The sequence below is a fragment of the Oncorhynchus mykiss genome, chromosome 11 (assembly GCF_013265735.2).
Source record: "Oncorhynchus mykiss isolate Arlee chromosome 11, USDA_OmykA_1.1, whole genome shotgun sequence".
Lineage (NCBI taxonomy): Eukaryota > Metazoa > Chordata > Actinopteri > Salmoniformes > Salmonidae > Oncorhynchus > Oncorhynchus mykiss.
Genome location: NC_048575.1, coordinates 62644584 through 62662165, shown reverse-complemented (window position 1 = coordinate 62662165; position 17582 = coordinate 62644584). Strand labels below are relative to the sequence as shown.

Sequence of the window (17582 nt, the reverse complement as noted above, 5' to 3'; positions counted from 1 at the left end):
AAATTGGTAATTTTAAACATCACCACGAGGATGCGTGATTCCATATGGAACAAGAAAGACTAGTGACTTCTCTCCTGTTGCTAAATGCAGCTGTTCTTGCGCCAATCAGCCCCTTTCATTTGGTCCACACTCAGCCATGTGTCACCAGTCAGACTAAATGCGTTATGAATTGTGTTATACATTTGTTATAACATTTTTGTTCTAAATTAATAATTTTGAAACCATTTTCTTTATTTTCCCCTTCCAATTTAGGAGGATGCCTTTGAATTTACCAAGTTATCTGTCTGGAAACTAACCAGAGAAACAAGATGAAGAGGGGTCTATTCAACTGCTGCTTCTGGTTGTCTTCCTATGAGTGTTGTATGGTTTCTAATATCATGTAATAAAATTTATTAACATTGTTACATCTAAACATGTAATAACATTGACAAATGGGATCCAAATTGACTTGTTTGGTGCTATTTAAATTATTGAAATGATCTTAAGTGTGTGTGTGTGAGAGAGAGAGAGAGAGAGAGATCTCCCTCTGTGTGACAACAGCTTCCGACCTTTATTTGTGAGATCCAGGCAGAGGAGATGTGGCTGTATAAGTTTCACAGAGTGGAAAATGACCAGGTCCCCACCTCACTCCTGTTTGTGAGTACTGGTGTATGCCGGGGGAGGCTCTGAATTCAATGAAATCATGGAACATTAAATGGAAATATTTGTTTGGTAACATTTTAATTGAAGGGGATATTCATGAAGCAACATCTTTATGAAACTAGTCATGACATTTTCATGATTGTTACCAAACAAATATTTCCATTTAATGTTCCCTGTTACCATTTGTCCTGCCTTATTATATTCCTATGGTACTGATCATGTATGAGTGTGTGGAATGTTTTACACAACTTCTGGTGATCCTGCTGCTTATCTTCCTGATGAGAGCAGAGAGGGAAGCCTTGCTAGGTAAGACCTGACTGTAAACTACACATGCTGTTTGGCATCAGAACAGATGCTGGGAGAGAAAGAGAGAGAGATACTGATCCAGTTGTTTCCCATATAGAGAGAACTGCTCCTTAAAGTTAGTTAACTTTGGCCTTCCAGATAGCCTGAGTGCACTTATTTCTCATTTGCCTGAACGAGAGCCAATCAGGCTGAGTATGCGTGTGCCGAGCCTTTCGCCAAATGCAATTCTTGAAGTGGAGTAACTCTGCATGATCACGGTCAAACCAGGGACTGAACCTGTTTTTAATTCTCATTTTCTTTATAACAATACCATTGAAAATATAAAAAGAAGGTCCAAGCGTATTCGACAGAGGGGATCAAGCTGATTCTATACCACTTTACAGAGGCCAGTTCATGAAGGAAGGCTGGCTTATTAAAGTTTTTTTTAGCAAGCATCTATGACAAATCAGGACAGGTCATTTCACTGAGCAGCCATTATGAACACAAGCTGTTAAACAGTGATCACTAAGGTCATTACAGAAAACACCAGACTAGATTATTTGTGAGGATAATGTCGAAGAAAGTAGCCTTTTCTGGGTGTTTGGAGTCAAACCTTGTGGGATTTGTAATAATCTGAGAAAGATTTAGGAGTCCCATTGCTTTTGGAATTGATCAGGTGGTTTAAGCATGTCCCAGTTTAGGTCACCGAGGAGGACAAATTCAGACTTAGTGTAAGGGGCCAGGAGAGAGCTTAGGGCATTTAGGATACAGGCCGGTGCTGATGGAGGACGATAGCACCCAGCAACAGTCAACAAAGAGCTATTTGAAAGTTTCATGCTTAAAACCTGCAAATCAAATTGTTTGGGGACAGACTTGGTGGAGACAACCAAGCACTGAAGGTGATCCATGGTAAAGATTGCCACTCCCCCACCTTTGGAAGATCTGTCATGCCGAAAAAAGTTATAATCAGGAAGGTTAACATCAGTATTCAAAACACTCTTCCTTAACCACATCTCAGTAATGACCAACACATCTAGATTGGAGCTGTGAACCCACACTTTCAATTGATCCATTTTAGCTAATAAGCTTCTAGTGTTAACGTGCAGAAAACCCAGGCTTTTACGAGAGCAGAAATCAGAACACAAATCAGAATTGGGGCTAGCAACAGTAGATGGGCCAGGGTGTACATGCACATTTTCAAATATCATCAGCAGTAATACAATCAAGGCACGGCAGAGGACAGTGTTGATTTATGACATTTGAATGTGCATATAATGGCAACAAGATCATATTGAACAACAATTATCAGATAATCAAATACCACAACCCCACCACCACGGGGCACTCTGTTCACAACATCATTAGCAAACCGCTCGTCCACGACGCCACACACACTGCCTGCCATCTGCCCGGTACAGTTGAACCCGGGATTCATCTGTGAAGAGCACACTTCTTCAACGTATCAGTGGCCATCAAAGGTGAGCATTTGCCCACTGAAGTCAGTTACGATGTCAAACAGCAGTCAGGTCAAGACCCTGGTGAGTATAGCTAGCATTCAGTTGAGCTTTCCTGAAACAGTTTCTGACAGTTTGGGCAGAAATTCTTCGATTGCGCAACCCCACAGTTTCATCAGCGGTCCGTTTGGCTGGTCTCAGACGATCCCGCAGGTGAAGAAGCCAGATGTGGAGGTTCATGGTTACACGTCGTATTCAGATGTAAGGCCGGTTGGACGTACTACCATATTCTCTGAAACAACTTTGGAGACGGCTTATGGTAGATAGATGAACATTCAATTCTCTGGCAACAGGTTTGGTAGACAATCCTGCAGTCAGCACGCCAATTGCACGCTCCCTCAACTTGAACTCAATCTGTTGTTGCACATTTCAGAGTGGTCTTTTAGTGTCTCCAGCACAAGGTGCACCTGTGTAATGATCACTATTTAATCAGCTTCTTGATATGCCACACCCGTCAGGTGGATGGATTATCTTGGAAAAATAAGAAATGTTCACTAACAGGGACTTCAATTTGTGCACAACATTTGAGAGAAATAAGCCTTTTGTGCTTATGGAACATTTCTGGGATCTTTTATTTCAGCTCATGAAACATGGGACGAACGCCTTTGTATTTTTGTTCAGTATAGTTGAAAAAGTAGGTAGCTGAAAATATTGGTTGGAAACATATTTTCAGGCTCCCGAGTGACATAATGGTCTAAGGCACTGCATCACATTGCTAGAGGCGTCACTACACATCCTGGTTCGATTCCAGGGTGTATCACAACCGGCCGTGATTGGGAGTCCCATAGGGCGGCGCAACAATTGGCCCAGCGTCGTTCAGTTTAGGGTTTGGCAGTCATTGTAAATAAGAATTTGTTCTGAACTGACTTGCCTAGTTAAAGATTAAATAAATAAAATAGGATAGCCTGAGCATGTGATGTTGGCTTACCGTCTCTAGCTTGGACAGTTCAAGAGTTATAGTTAGTGGGTATTGTATGAAAATAGTTGTAATTTATAAAGTTTAGAAAATGTTCATGTTGTTTTAAGGTTTGTAGCTGAAATAGTTAAAGAGCAGAAGCTATTTAAAATGTCTACCACTGTGTTCTTATGTTTGGCATTGAATCCATGTAGTTGTATGCCAATTTACATAAATATGCGTTTATAAAAAGGTGTTAGAGCAGGGGTCTTAAACCGTTTCCTGCCCAGGAACCCACACCCAGTCGACTCAGGGACACTAATCAGATGTTAGAAATTGTTTTTTTTTCCCCCAAATGCCTTGTCATCAGGTGAATAGCAAGGAAGAAGGAGAAGTAATCAACATTTTAAAATTAATACATTCGGTAGATCGTTTGTCACCTCCCCACATTACAATTACAAGAGGAAGTGTAAACTACAACAGCCTATTAGATTGAAATTCCCTTTCTGACACATTTTGCTAATAGCAGCTGTTTAAACAAAGGTTAGCCAGGTGTTGGCAAAAATGTTTTAAAAAGATGCACTATGCAGAAATCGCTCTGCCATTTCCTGGATGCTAAAATTCTAAGTTTGCCTAACTTCAGTTTGTGACTAAACAAGCAAGTATAGTGTAGAGAATCATTGTACCATCTAAACCACTATGCAATGTATTTTCCATAACCAAAAATATTGTTATTTTCAGTTGTTTGAAGCTAGGTGTACAAAACAGAAAGCAAAATATGCAAAAATGGAACTTAAGGGAAGTTTAGAAATAGAGCACATAGAACAGATACCGCTTCCTGACCTGCTTTAATGAGTGTGATCTATAAACAACATGATCCACATCCCTACCTTTTTTGTAAGGTATCTGTGACCACATGAATTTGGTCAGGTCACCCAAAACGTTACATATTGCAGCATAAAGTCAAGGAAGCTTGTCAGCAGCACAACAGATTGGGGAAGTGTACAAAAACAAAATGTGGCATCCATCCATCACAGTGGCCTCCATCATTCTTAAATGGAAGAAGTTTGGAACCACTAAAACTCTTCCTAGAGCTGGCCGCCCAGCCTAACTGAGCAATCGAGGGAGAAGGGCCTTGGTCAGGGAGGTGACCAGGAATCCGATGGTCACTCTGACAGAGCTGCAGAGTTCCTCTGTGGAGATGGGAGAACCTTCCAGAATGACAGCTATCTCTGCAGCACTCTACCAATCTGGCCTTTATGGTAGAGTAGCCAGACAGAAGCCACTCCTCAGTAAAAGGCACATGACAGCCCGCTAGGAGTTTGCCAAAAGGCACCTAAAGGACTCAGACCACGAGAGAAGATTATCTGGTCTGATGACACCAAGATTGGTGCCCTGAATGCCAAGCATCACGCCTGGAGGAAACCTGGCACCATCCCTACGGTGAAGCATGCTGGTGGCAGCATCATGCTGTGGGGATGTTTTTCAGTGGCAGGGACTGGGAGACTAGTCAGGATCGAGGGAAAGATGAAAGGAGCAAAGTACAGAGATCTGTGATGAAAACCTGCTCCAGAGCACTCAGGACTTCAGACTGAGGAAAAAGTTCACCTTCCAACAGGACAATGACCCTAAGCACACAGCCAAGACAACAAAGGAGTGGCTTCGGGACAAGTCTATGAATGTCCTTGTATGGCTTAGCCAGAGCCCGGACTTGAACTCAATCCAACATCTCTGGACAGACCTAAAAATAGCTGTTCAGCAACACTCCCCATCCAACCTGACAGAACTTGAGAGGATCTGCAGAGAAGAATGAGAGAACCCCACCCCCCCAAATACAGGTGTGCCAAGCTTGTAGCATCATACCCAAGACTCAAGGCTGTAATTGCAGCCAAAGGTGCTTCAACAAAGTACTGAGTATAGGGTCTGAATACTTATGTGATATTTCCCAAAAAATGTTACCTAAAAACCTGTTTTTGCTTTGTCATTATGGGGTGTTGTGTGTAGATTGAGAAATAAAACTATTGAATCCATTTTAGAATAAGGCTGTAACAAAATATGGAAAAGTCAAGGGGTCTAAATACTTTCTGTATTTAGCACTGTATCCATGTTAGAAAACTTGAAGTTAGGATAGCCTGAAAGTTTTAAAGTTGGTTTTGTTGCCTAACTGGCCGCAATCTGTAACGCTTCAGCGACAGACTGAATAGAGCCCTAAATAGCATCAAAAACCCTTTTGACAAGCAATCTAAGTAGGGTCAGTCTGAACATCTCAACGTTGGGTTGGAGTTGATAGCCATAAACCAGTGAAAGAGATACTTTGTTTATGGCCCTTTTTTTGCCATTGAAATACATTGGAGATCATTTTCCATATTGTTATAGTTAAAGTATAAATGCCATCCAAAATATTTTCTCAAGCAATTTAAGTTCGGGAGGTCTGTACCTCGAAGTTAGTTTCGTACTCAATCGTTTAAGAAGTAGAGCGAGGGAAATAAATATGATAGTAAGACTATGCAAGAAATCTTCAGGAAACACACTAAAATAAATAAATTCACTTCAATTAAAACAGAAAAAAAAGCCTTCGTATTTATTTTGGGTGTCAACTGCGTGGTAAGATTAAGGCTTCATCTTCAAAAAGACTTGTCCAACATTGAACAAATCTCATTCTAATCATCAGTTTCAGACTAGCACAAATAAGCAGTCTTAAAAATGTATCAAAACACAACCAGAGATGGACACATCGTCCAAGTGAAAGACGGCCCTTCCCCTGAACAGTTCTGTACAGAACAGCCAAAAGGTCCTGTGTGTTGTGTGGCTGGCTGAGGTATGGATAACTGGCTCCCTGGTATGTGTAATGGGGTTGTGTTGATGGCACTGTGATGGTATGGCTGGTTTGGCAGGCTGCAAAGCTGGTATCAGTGTCCTCTGTGTCAGATGGGAGGCCAGCTCTTGGCCACGTCTTGGTGCTTAGCTTCAGGGATCCACTGGCAGTACGCAGTCAAGAGGACTGGAAGGAGAAAATTATGAGAAGAGAACATCATGATAAACTATTTGACACGTTTGACAGTCTCTCATTGAAATGACACAAATACGTACATTTGTCGTGGTTCTTCCAGGATGAGAGCAGTAAGTCTCTGCAGTCCACTCTCTCTGACACTAAAGCTCCCAGCAGAGCCTCAGTCCTGGGCTGGAGTCTGACAGAGGAAAAACAACATTAAGCACCAACACAGACAGACCATCCTATGTGGTGTAGTGAAAGGAACACTTGGCTTACTTTGCCCAGGTCTTCATCATGATGGAAGGGTTTGAGAGAAGATAACCGCTGTGCTGCTTCAATTTAGGGCAGACCTGAAACACACGACACACAAATAAAAGTGAGTGCAGTCAACCTCTGTTTTACTCCATCTAACCAGGTTTATCCCATAGAGATCTGTACTGCCTGACCTGACACTATAGAGCACACTTATAGGTTAAAGGGTTCCCTTTGGGATGCAGCCAGTGCTTTTAGTACCTGTCCTTCCAGAAGAAACTTGGCAAACAGTTTGTATCGTTCCAGGCCATCTGGGTAATCCATCTCTATAGCAGGAAGCTGCCAGCCACATCGGACTGGAGAATACGGGGAATAGAGTGTTAGGCTCAATCTCAATCAATGTTTCTGTGATTCTTCACATCCTCGCCTCCTTTTCTACTGTATTAGAGAAGGTCCAAGGTCCCTCCCCTCAGACCTTCCTCTCCAATACGTTTTGAGGAAATGAGAGGGGATTCAGGGAATTGAGAAAAGATGAATAGAGACATAGCCAGAGATCAGAGACGTTATAGCCCACACAGACCAGGGAGATACTGTATTACTGAACGTGACAAGGACAGGCATGGTGTAGAGCAGACTCACAAAAGGTGCTGGTACAGTGACATTTGACCCTGCCTGTAGAGGCACAGAGCCATGGCGACGGGGTCTCCAGAGGAGATCCAAAATGGCAGTACTGGGTGAGGAGCTGGGGAACCCACTCTGGTTCTACCGCTGACACACCTGAGAGACAAATCTCCTAGTTAACAGCTGTTGGCATAATGGAATACCGATGAGATTAAACTGTACTAAGTGTTTCACCTACCTCTCATGTACATCTTGGTGGTCTCCAAGACCTCCTGATAGACCACAAACTGAGGTAGCGTTTTAAACAGGGCTGAGGAGGGGTGGATGTAGACTGGCTCATCCAGGAGTGGGGTCTGAAAAGGGTTAACACAACACTATCAACAAGCAGGATCAGAAATGGGACTAAGAAACACAAAGATAAAAATAAACAAAAAAACTTTCCTCACCAATCAGTATTATAGGTGAACTCACCTTGTATCCATTCCTCCATTTTGGGTCTAGAAGTTCCTCTTGCTGTACCCGTCTGGCGAGGTGGTCTCCCAGTCCCGCCAGCACTATCTGACGTAAACACACCACCTGGCTCTCAGTAGGTGGAGCCATCTTACAGTCCACAAACACACCCACCTCTGGACACACTGAGTTCACTATTGAAGGAGAGGACAGAGTTTTTACTTAAGAATTGCACTGTTGGTTAGGGCCTGTAAGTAAGCATTTCACTCGAAGGTCGACACCTGTTGTATTTGGCGCACGTGACAAATAAACTTTGATTTGTTTGTTTGTGTTTGTGTTTGTGTGTGTGTGTGTGTGTGTGTGTGTACCTGCGTTGGTGAGCTGTCCTCTAAGTCGTCTGATCTCCAGCATGGCTTTATACCGCAGTCCATTCTCTTCACAGAATTTAAGAGTGCAGCCAGCAAACTCACACGCACCCACAGCACCTGAGGTAACCCATCATACTTTAACAGACACATGTAGTACACTACCGGTCAAAAGTTTTACAACACCTACTCATTCAACGGTTTCTCTTTTTTTTGAACATTTTTTACTATTTTCTACAACGTAGAAGAATAGTGAAGACATCAAAACTATGAAAAAAATACATGTGGAATCATGTAGTAACCAAAAAAATAAAAAATAAAAGTGTTAAACAAATCAAAATTTATTTGAGATTCTTCACATAGCCACCCTTTGCCTTGATGACAGCTTTGCACACTTTTGGTATTTTCTCAACCAGCTTCACCTGGAATGCTTTTCCAACAGTCTTGAAGGAGTCCCTACATATACTGAGCACTTGTCGGCTGCTTTTCCTTCACTCTGTGGTCCAACTCATCACAAACCATCTCAATTGGGTAGAGGTCGGGGGATTGTGGAGGCCAGGTCATCTGATGCAGCACTCCATCACTCTCCTTCTTGGTAAAATAGCCCTTACACAGCCTGGAGGTGTGGGACTAAGCCCAAACCAGATGGGATGGCGTATCACTGCAAAATGCACACTGGTTAAGTGTGCCTTGAAACGCTAAATAAATCGCAGACAGTGTCACCATCAAAACACCACCACACCATAACACCTCCTCCATACTTTACGGTGGGAAATACACATGCAGAGATGATCCGTTCACACACACACACACACACCGCGTCTCACAAAGACACAGCAGATGGAACCAAAAATATCAAATTTGGACTCCAGACCAAAGGACTAATTTCCACCAGTCTGATGTCCATTGCTCGTGTTTCTTGGCCCAAGCAAGTCTCTTCTTATTGGTATCCTTTAGAAGTGGTTTCTTTGCAGCAATTCACCCATAAAGGCCTGATTCTCCTCTGAAGAGTTGATGTTGAGATGTGTCTGTTACTTAACTCTGAAGCATTTATTTGGGTTGCAATTTCTGAGGCTGGCAACTCTAATGAACTTGTCCTCTGCAGCAGAGGTAACTCTGGGTCTTTCTTTACTGTAATGGTCCACATGAGAGCCAGTTTCATCATGGAGCTGCAGCAGAGGTAACTCTGGGTCTTTCTTTACTGTAATGGTCCACAAGAGAGCCAGTTTCATCATGGCGGTTGATGGTTTTTGCGACTGCACTTGAAGAAACTTTCAAAGTTCTTGAAATGTTCCATATTGACTGACCTTCATGTCTTAAAGTAATGATGGACTGTCAATTCTCTTTGCTTATTTGAGCTGTTCTTGCCATAATATGGACTTGGTCTTTTACCAAATAGGACTCTCTTCTGTATACCCCCCTATCTTGTCACAACACAACTGATTGGCTCAAACGCATTGAGGAAAAAATTCCACTAATTAACTTTTATCAAGGCACACCTGCTAATTGAATGCATTCCAGGTGACTACCTCATGAAGCTGGTTGAAAGAATGCCAAAAGTGTGTAAAACTCTCAAGGCAAAGGGTGGCTATTTGAAGAATCTCAAATCTAAAATTTATTTTGATTTGTTTAACACTTTTTTGGGTTACTACATGATTCCATGTGTGTTGTTTCATAGTTTTGATGTCTTCACTTTTATTCAACAATGTAGAAAATAGTAAAAACAAAGAAAAACCCTTCAATGAGTAGGAGTTCTAAACCTTTTGACTGGTAGTGTACAGAACACACACACAAAGAAAACCACCACCACACCCTCATACGCTCACACTCCAGCCTTACCCAGCAGGACCATGAGGTCCCCCAGCAGTAGAGAGGCTCCCTGCCCAGCCCACAGCCTCCTCATCTGGGCCAGCCGGGCTCGACGCTGGGCCAGCTTGGAGCTCTCATCCTCACTACCAGCAGGTCTGGACCAATAGAGACAGTGGAGAGAGAATGTAGACGCAAACACTTTAGGATCTTGTTTAAATATGCATTTCACAATAAGTAACAAAACCAAAACACTGTTTGATCAGAAACACGTGCTATTCTAATGTCTATGTATTTTAGAATAATCCTATAAACACACATTTCCTCTACTCTCTCTCTGCCCCTCACCTGTCCAGATCCTCAAAGATCTCCCGGACCGTCATGGCGGCCACCACAGCGATGACGTAAGGCAGACAGTCCTGCTGCTTCCCTAGCGCCAGCATCTTAGCGTAGCGTGGTGACACGGGGAATGATGCCATTGCCCTGCCCAAGGGGCTGATGGGACAGCTCAGACGCGCTCGCTCCATCTCCTTAACCCTAAAGCAGATAGAGATGGATTTATCGTGGGTGGGTTTGCTGCAGGAGGGGATAGTGAGGTAGAGGATCTGAAGAGGGGACCTCAGATATACCTGCTGAGAAGTGAGTTTTTGAGCCGTGAGGTAGGTTGAGTGAAGGGTGAGAGAGAGTGAGTCAGGTTTAACCGCTTACCGTCCGGTGCGTGGCGGCTCCTCTAGGGCTCCCAGTGAAACCAGTAACTGTTCTGCTGCCACCAGCGCCTCAGCTGAGGGAGTTGTGGGGAATGGGAAGTTGACCACCTGAACACACAGGAAAACACCATTAGCCAAATAGGTAGTGTCTGACTAATTTCACAGGAAGACTTTCTCCCTCTTTACAGCATCAATCAATCTGTTATTTCTCTGACCTTGTCTATGTTAAGGTCCTTCATCTGTAGTACCAGGTCCTCAACTGGCCTGCGGGTGATCTCTGCCTCTGAGAACAGACTGAAGTCTCCAAACACCGCTGATGAGTACAGCCTAGCACACACAGTCATAGCACATTACATTTTATCCCAGTTAGAAATGATTGAGGTTAAAAATGGGGTGTGAAAGAATTTACTTTAACAATTAAACACCCCTTTCCAGTTCTGACCTATAGCAGTGTCCAGGTTCGGTACGGCCTGACCGGCCTGCCCTCTGATTGGCTGAGGCCTGTGAGGTCCAGGAGACCTTGAAGGAGGAGACCCCCGTGACGCGGTCGTAGAAGCGCTTCTTGACCCGACCGCAGTCGACCACATACTTTATCCCCGGGATGGTTAGAGAGGTTTCTGCTACGTTGGTAGCCACGACACACAGACGTGTACCATGAGGAGGGGGCTGGAACACCTGGACACAAAGATTAGAAACACACATAGACACAGTTGAAGCCGGAAGTTTATATACACTTAGGTTGGAGTCATTAAAACTTGTTTTTCAACCACTCCACAAATTTCTTGTAAACAAACTATAGTTCTGGCAAGTCGGTTAGGACCTCTACTTTGTGCATGACACAAGTCATTTTTCCAACAATTGTTTACAGGCAGATCATTTACCTGTATCACAATTCCAGTGGGTCAGAAGTTTACATACGCTAAGTTGACTGTGCCTTTAAACAGCTGGGAAAATTCCAGAAAATTATGTCATGGCTTTAGAAGCGTCTGATAGGCTAATTGACATAATTTGAGTCAATTGGAGATGTACCTGTGCATGTATTTCAAGGCCTACCTTCAAACTCAATGCTTCTTTGCTTGACATCATGGGAAAATCAAAAGAAATAAGCCAAGACATCAGAAAAAAAACATTGTAGACCTCCACAAGTCTGGTTCATCCTTGGGAGCAATTTCCAAACGCCTGGAGGTACCACGTTCATCTATACAAACAATAGTACGCAAGTATAAACACCATAGGGCCACGCAGCCGTCATACCGCTCAGGAAGGAGACGCGTTCTGTATCCAAGAGAACGTACGTTGGTGCGAAAAGTGAAAATCAATCCCAGAACAACAGCAAAGGACCTTGTGAAAATGCTGGAGGAAACAGGTACAAAAGTATCTATATCCACAGTAAAACGAGTCCTAAATCGACATAACCTTAAAGGCCGCTCAGCAAGGAAGAAGCCACTGCTCCAAAACCACCATAAAAAAAGCCAGACTACAGTTTGCAACTGCACATGGGGACAAAGGTCGTATTTTTTGGAGAAATGTCCTCTGGTCTGATGAAACAGAAATAGAACTGTTTGGCCATAATGACCATCGTTATGTTTGGTGGGGAAAAGGGGAGGCTTGCAAGCCGAAGAACACCATCCCAACCGTGAAGCACGGGGGTGGCAACATCATGTTGTGGGGGTGCTTTGTTGCAGGACGGACTGGTGCACTTCACAAAATAGATGGCATCATGAGGTAGGAAAATTATGTGGATATATTGAAGCAACATCTCATGACATCAGTTAGGAAGTTAAAGCTTGGTCGCAAATGGGTCTTCCAAATGGACAATGACCCCAAGCATTCTTCCAAAGTTGTGGCAAAATGGCTTAAGGACAACAAAGTCAAGGTATTGGAGTGGCCATCACAAAGCCCTGACCTCAATCCTATAGAAAATTTGTGGGCGGAACTGAAAAAGTGTGAGCAAACAAGGAGGCCTACAAACCTGACTCAGTTACACCAGCTCTGTCAGGAGGAATGGGCCAAAATTCACCCAACTTATTGTGGGAAGCTTGAAGAAGGCTACCCCAAACGTTTGACCCAAGTTAAACAATTTAAAGGCAATGCTACCAAATACTAATTGAGTGCATGTAAACTTCTAACCCACTGGGAATGTGATGAAATAAATAAGAGCTGAAAAACACTTATTATTCTGACATTTCACATTCTTAAAATAAAGTGGTGATCCTAAATGACCTAAGACAGAGAATTTTTACTAGGATTAAAATGTCAGGAATTGTGGAAAACTGAGATTAAATGTAGCTGGCTATGGTGTATAAACTTCCGACTTCCACTGCACAATAAGCATGCACACAAGGACAAGCTCGCACAGACAGACACAGATCAAATATCCATGCATTAATGCAACGATATCACTTAATCTACTGTAGATTTCTTGTGCCAAGTGGCCCGTCTTACCTTAGCCTGCTGCTCTGGAGCCAGGAGAGAGTAGAGGGGGAGGACATAAAGAGGGAGGGACGGGTCCGCCTTCTCCTCTACAAACACGGAAAGAGAACATATGAATCAAGGATACACACCTGAGAGCTGTAGGGCAACACATACACCTAGCTGTACTTTTCTCTTACCTGTGTCTGCAGCATCGTCTCCTAGTTCTAGGTCTGACCCCTCATCATCTATCCCCGCCAGACGGTCCTCGTCCCCCTCATCCACCGGCAACGCTGAGTAATTATCCAGGTCAATACGGGGTAGGGACTACTCACACACAGAAACCACACAAACAGCATTAAAACATTCACTCACACACTTCTCAACAGTGACAGAATAACTAAGTAGTACATACCACAGTTCTCTTATGTTTGGCTTTCTTAAACTTCTTCATCTCATCTGAGTAGTCTGTTGCTGCCTCCTCTCCCTCACCTTATCAGAACACACAGTCATACATTTTACACGGTGTAAAGACTGTGTGCATAAAAAAATATATAATATTTATTTTTTTAAACTTACCAGTAGCTGTATTGCCCCTCCTGAAAGGGAAGGCCCTCCGCAGTCTCCTGCAGACAGAGTGGACCTCAGCCTGACCAGTCAGGAACACCAGGATACCCCCAGGGGGCAGCATGCGGTGGATCTTACAGGTCTTGTGGAACACCTCTCCAGTGTAGTCCTCCAGAGGAGTCCGTTTGTTAAAGTGAACGCTTACAGGGAACTGACGGGCCTCCACCTTTATGACGGGAGGAGGAGTAGGAAACAGCTTCCTGTTTTCTGTGAAGTCCTCCACACGCAGAGTAGCTGACATCACTATCAGCTTCATGGGGAGGCCTTTCTGTATGACACACAGGAAACAACAGGGTAGGGGAAAATAAGGACAACAGCAAGTTGGGTAGAGAAGTCTGCTAATAAATCATTATTAAACACATTTTCGATTGAGTAAATTGTTTATAAATCTTTACATAACAGTTGTGCATATGTTAACTAACAGGCCCAAGGTGTCAGGAACCCCCAGTCACTTGTTGATGTTCTTTTTTTAATAACAAAAAAAAATGAACCCCATCTGTCTGACCTTGTTTCTGAGTGGTACGATGCGTGACAGCAGGCCAATCAGGATGTCTGTGTACACACTCCTCTCATGGGCCTCATCTATGATGATCACACTGTACCTCTGGAGCAGGAAGTCCTACAGCAGAGAGCGACAAACTTAGATTGCATTTCAAATAGCACCCCATCCTATACAGTAGCACACTACGGGCTCTGGTCAAAAGTAGTGCAACAAATGGACTAGGGTGCCATTTGGGTGACTGAGGCAAATAGACTAAGAATGGAGTCATACAATAAATATGGAAAAACATGGGGGGGCAGATAGGTAGGGAGGGGGAAGGATGGAACAAGTGAAGGGAAGGATAGAGAATAAGGAGAGGGGGTGGGAGGATTACCTTCTGAATCTCCTTCAGCAGGACTCCGTCTGTCATGAACTTGATCTTGGTGTCACTAGTCACATTCCCCTCATAACGGATCTGGTACGACACCACCCTAACAACAGACAACCAAAACACACAGAGAGCCTCAGACACAACTGGAAACGAAATCCAAACACTAACCATTGTGTGTGTGTGTGTGTACCGTGTAGACAGGTTCATCTCTTTGGCCACTCTGTGGGACATACTGACAGCTGCCACTCTCCTAGGCTCTGTCACACCAATGATCCCAGTGCCACTGGAGAGTAACAGGAGGGAGAGGGGTAAACAGAGATATGATGGTATTAGTGGAGTGAAAAAAGGCTTCAAATAAACATACAACAAGATAAGTGGTGAATAAGATAAGAGTGAAGCAGAGAAAAAGAAGAGCAGGGTGTGTGTGTTACCTGGCATATCCAGCCTCGTACAAGAACTGGGGTACCTGGGTGGTTTTACCACTTCCCGTCTCTCCACACAGAACCACAAAACTGTTCTCTCTCACCGCCTCCATGATTACTTGCTCCTCAGCCAGCACTGGCAGCCTCAGACGGGAATCCTACACACATTGCAGGACAAACACACAAAAACACATGCGCGCACACAGCAGGAGAAATAAAGACAAATGCACACGGCTTGAGAAAAAAAAAAGAGAATGTGCATGAGAAACAAACACACACCACAAGAAACACACACCTGTATCTCTGGCAGTCTGTCCACGGAGATGAAGATTGCTGGCTCGGAAGGTTTTTTACTGGAGGCCCGAGCAGGGCCTGACTCCTCGCTCATCTCCTTTTTCTCTTCCACCTCTTTCTCCTGACAGGAGGAGGCTGGCTCTTTAGATTCTGAGACATTAGTGGCCTCCACCCTTCTATTCCCCATCCTGCTATCATCCATCTCTTCATCAGATGAGTCCAAATCACTACTCTCCTCTTCTGCCTTCTCTTCCTCTCGTGCTCTTCGTTTCCTCTTCCTGTTGGCTCCACTCAGGCTGCTGATCCTGGGCCCTGAGGCTCCGTCATCTACCTCATCAGGAGTCCTGAGAAAGTTACCACAGAGGATCACACACAAGCCTTCAGTTGCCCAGGACACTAATCACTCCAACTGAATATCATTGTTCATCAGTCAACCTGAGCTTATGGAAAGCATAACTAAACCAAATGCTGCTACAAGGGTGTGACAGTCCCACTGCCTTACTGTTTGGTCTGGTACTGCTTGTCTCCTGTGCCCAATTTGGAGGTGGTGTAGAGCAGCTTCAGTTCAGAGTCAGGCAGCTGCACTTCAGCCAGTTTGGCCAGGATGTCTACTCTCTGGTCAAAGGAGGAAGATGATGAATTGTGTAGTTTCATGTTTTTGTGCAGAACTATTTCAAATGACACACTTCATAATTATACTTGACTGAAACTGGCCTGGTCTGACTCAGAGAAGGCAGATTGAGAATGTTACCTTAGCTTTCTTCTCTTTGACCTCCAGGACTTTTTGTAGATGTTTCCTCTGTTTCTTGGTAAGGGGCTGTTTCTTAGTAAGTGCCTTCTCAATGCCCCTCTTCTTCTTGGGTTTGGTGGCTGGGAGGACCAGGGCATTGCTCTCGTCCACCCCCTTTAGGTTGGCCCCGTCTGTGGGACAGAGAACAGAGTATCATGAGTACACAAGAATCACACCCATTACAACACCAACCTCACGAACAGTAGTTGTACATTTTAGTAGCAGACGCTCTTATCCAGAGGGACTTAACAGTAGAGTGCAAAAATGTTCATACTTAGTTACCATGTATCTCTCCCCTTCACCACCCTCGTGAGTACCTACATATTTTGAGAGCCATCGGGCCACAGGCGCTTGAGTGTTGTACCTTTGAGTTCCACTACAACAGTCTTCCCCTCCTCCTTGGCCTCTGGAGGTGGATGTGTCTCGTTCTGCTCCCGTCCCTTCCAGTTGTGCCTCTTCCTCAGTCGCCCCATCTTACGGCACGTAACAGACAGGAGCTCTGTGGATCGCACAAGGAGAGCTTCGCATTGACAGGGAGGTGAGTGCTACAAGTTCCCATTTAAATATATCGGTACTAATGCGTTGTTAAGCGGTTTTGAAAACAAATGTAGCCGCTGGTAGAAAGAGCCTAAACAGCTACGGTAGCTAACGTTACTGATGCTAGCAAAACTATTCTTGTGAAACGCTAACGTTAACTCCATTGGCTAGCTAATACAAACCACGAACAACAACTCACCGTGTCAATACGTAGAAATGATGGTAATGTATGGCGCATAAACGTTAAAGACAAAATGCCGTCCAGCTCGCTGTTGAAACTTTTCCAGGATCTCACGTGTATACAACATTTAGCCTGGGTCCGTCACACATTATGTTCCGATACTGATACATGATCGGTATGAAAGTTCCGCCGTCTTTTTCAGAACGCTATGGTTATGTATTTATGTATTACAATATCTTTGAACGTTCCAGTGAATAACGCATTTTTATTCGATGAAACAGACGTACAATAGCTAATATGACACATGTGTATGGTGATGTGCTAAACTGTTCTGTGTGGAAGTGTATGGAATAGCCTAGGTCTAAAGTAGCCTAGGCAGACGATAGCGGGCGCCAGATCTGCACTGTCGTCTAGGGTTGATGTGCCTAGTAGTAATACCAAAGACAGTACCAACTCTGTGTCGTCCGTGGACTGGGTCCTACACAAAGCATCCTCCATTCAGGCTGAAAAATGATAATTTTACTCTTTTAACTAGCTTTAATGGCGAGCCGTCGAATAAAAAAAAACTGAAGCTGGTTGAGATAATGCCAAACGTGAAGAAAGCTGCCATTAAGGCAAAGGGTGGCTACTTTGAAGAATATCAAATATAAAATACTTTTGTATTTGTTTAACACTTTTTTGCTTACTACATGATTCCAAATGTGTTATTTCATAGTTTCCATGTCTTCACTATTATTCTACAATGTATAAAATAGTACAAATAAAGAATAACCCTTGAGTAGTAGGTGTGTCTAAACTGTTGACTGGTAATATACATCCCAAACCTTTAAAAATACACCCATTTAAGAAATGATAACACAATACAGTATTATTGTAAATTATTGTAAATTAAATGTTATCTCTATCTGCAATGTATTC

General features: G+C 43.6%; 1 protein-coding gene across 2 annotated transcripts; it reads right to left on the bottom strand.

Moving 5' to 3' along the window:
• Positions 1-5890: 5890 nt before the first annotated feature.
• Positions 5891-17200, bottom strand: dhx37 (DEAH (Asp-Glu-Ala-His) box polypeptide 37). 2 transcript variants are annotated; one of them, XM_021621822.2, is made up of 26 exons: positions 16683-17200; positions 16311-16466; positions 15908-16077; positions 15659-15771; positions 15158-15500; positions 14872-15020; positions 14631-14723; positions 14444-14540; positions 14074-14187; positions 13521-13836; positions 13357-13433; positions 13142-13268; positions 12975-13051; positions 10972-11204; positions 10745-10856; positions 10531-10637; positions 10171-10359; positions 9856-9980; positions 8020-8136; positions 7673-7845; positions 7440-7554; positions 7220-7357; positions 6842-6936; positions 6605-6678; positions 6427-6524; positions 5891-6337 (listed from the first exon to the last, which is right to left on the bottom strand). In XM_021621822.2, the coding sequence occupies exons 2-26, from the start codon at positions 16417-16419 to the stop codon at positions 6261-6263; spliced, it is 3438 nt and encodes a 1145-aa protein (XP_021477497.2). In that variant the 5' UTR covers positions 16420-16466; positions 16683-17200; the 3' UTR covers positions 5891-6260. The 2 variants fall into 2 exon arrangements, with proteins under 2 accessions (XP_021477497.2, XP_021477496.2); XM_021621821.2 differs by having other exon boundaries at positions 16311-16445.
• Between the last annotated feature and the right edge of the window lie 382 nt (positions 17201-17582).

What these genes read in the sequence shown, in the direction of transcription:
- dhx37 (XM_021621822.2), bottom strand. Translation starts at nt 16,419, where the DNA reads ATGGGGCGACTGAGGAAGAGGCACAACTGGAAGGGACGGGAGCAGAAC. An exon ending in TCGTACCACTCAGAAACAAG is followed by an intron (nt 13,837 to 14,073) that starts GTCAGACAGATG and finishes TGTGTCATACAG; the next exon opens with AAAGGCCTCCCCATGAAGCT. An exon ending in GGACCTCATGGTCCTGCTGG is followed by an intron (nt 8,137 to 9,855) that starts GTAAGGCTGGAG and finishes GGGTTACCTCAG; the next exon opens with GTGCTGTGGGTGCGTGTGAG.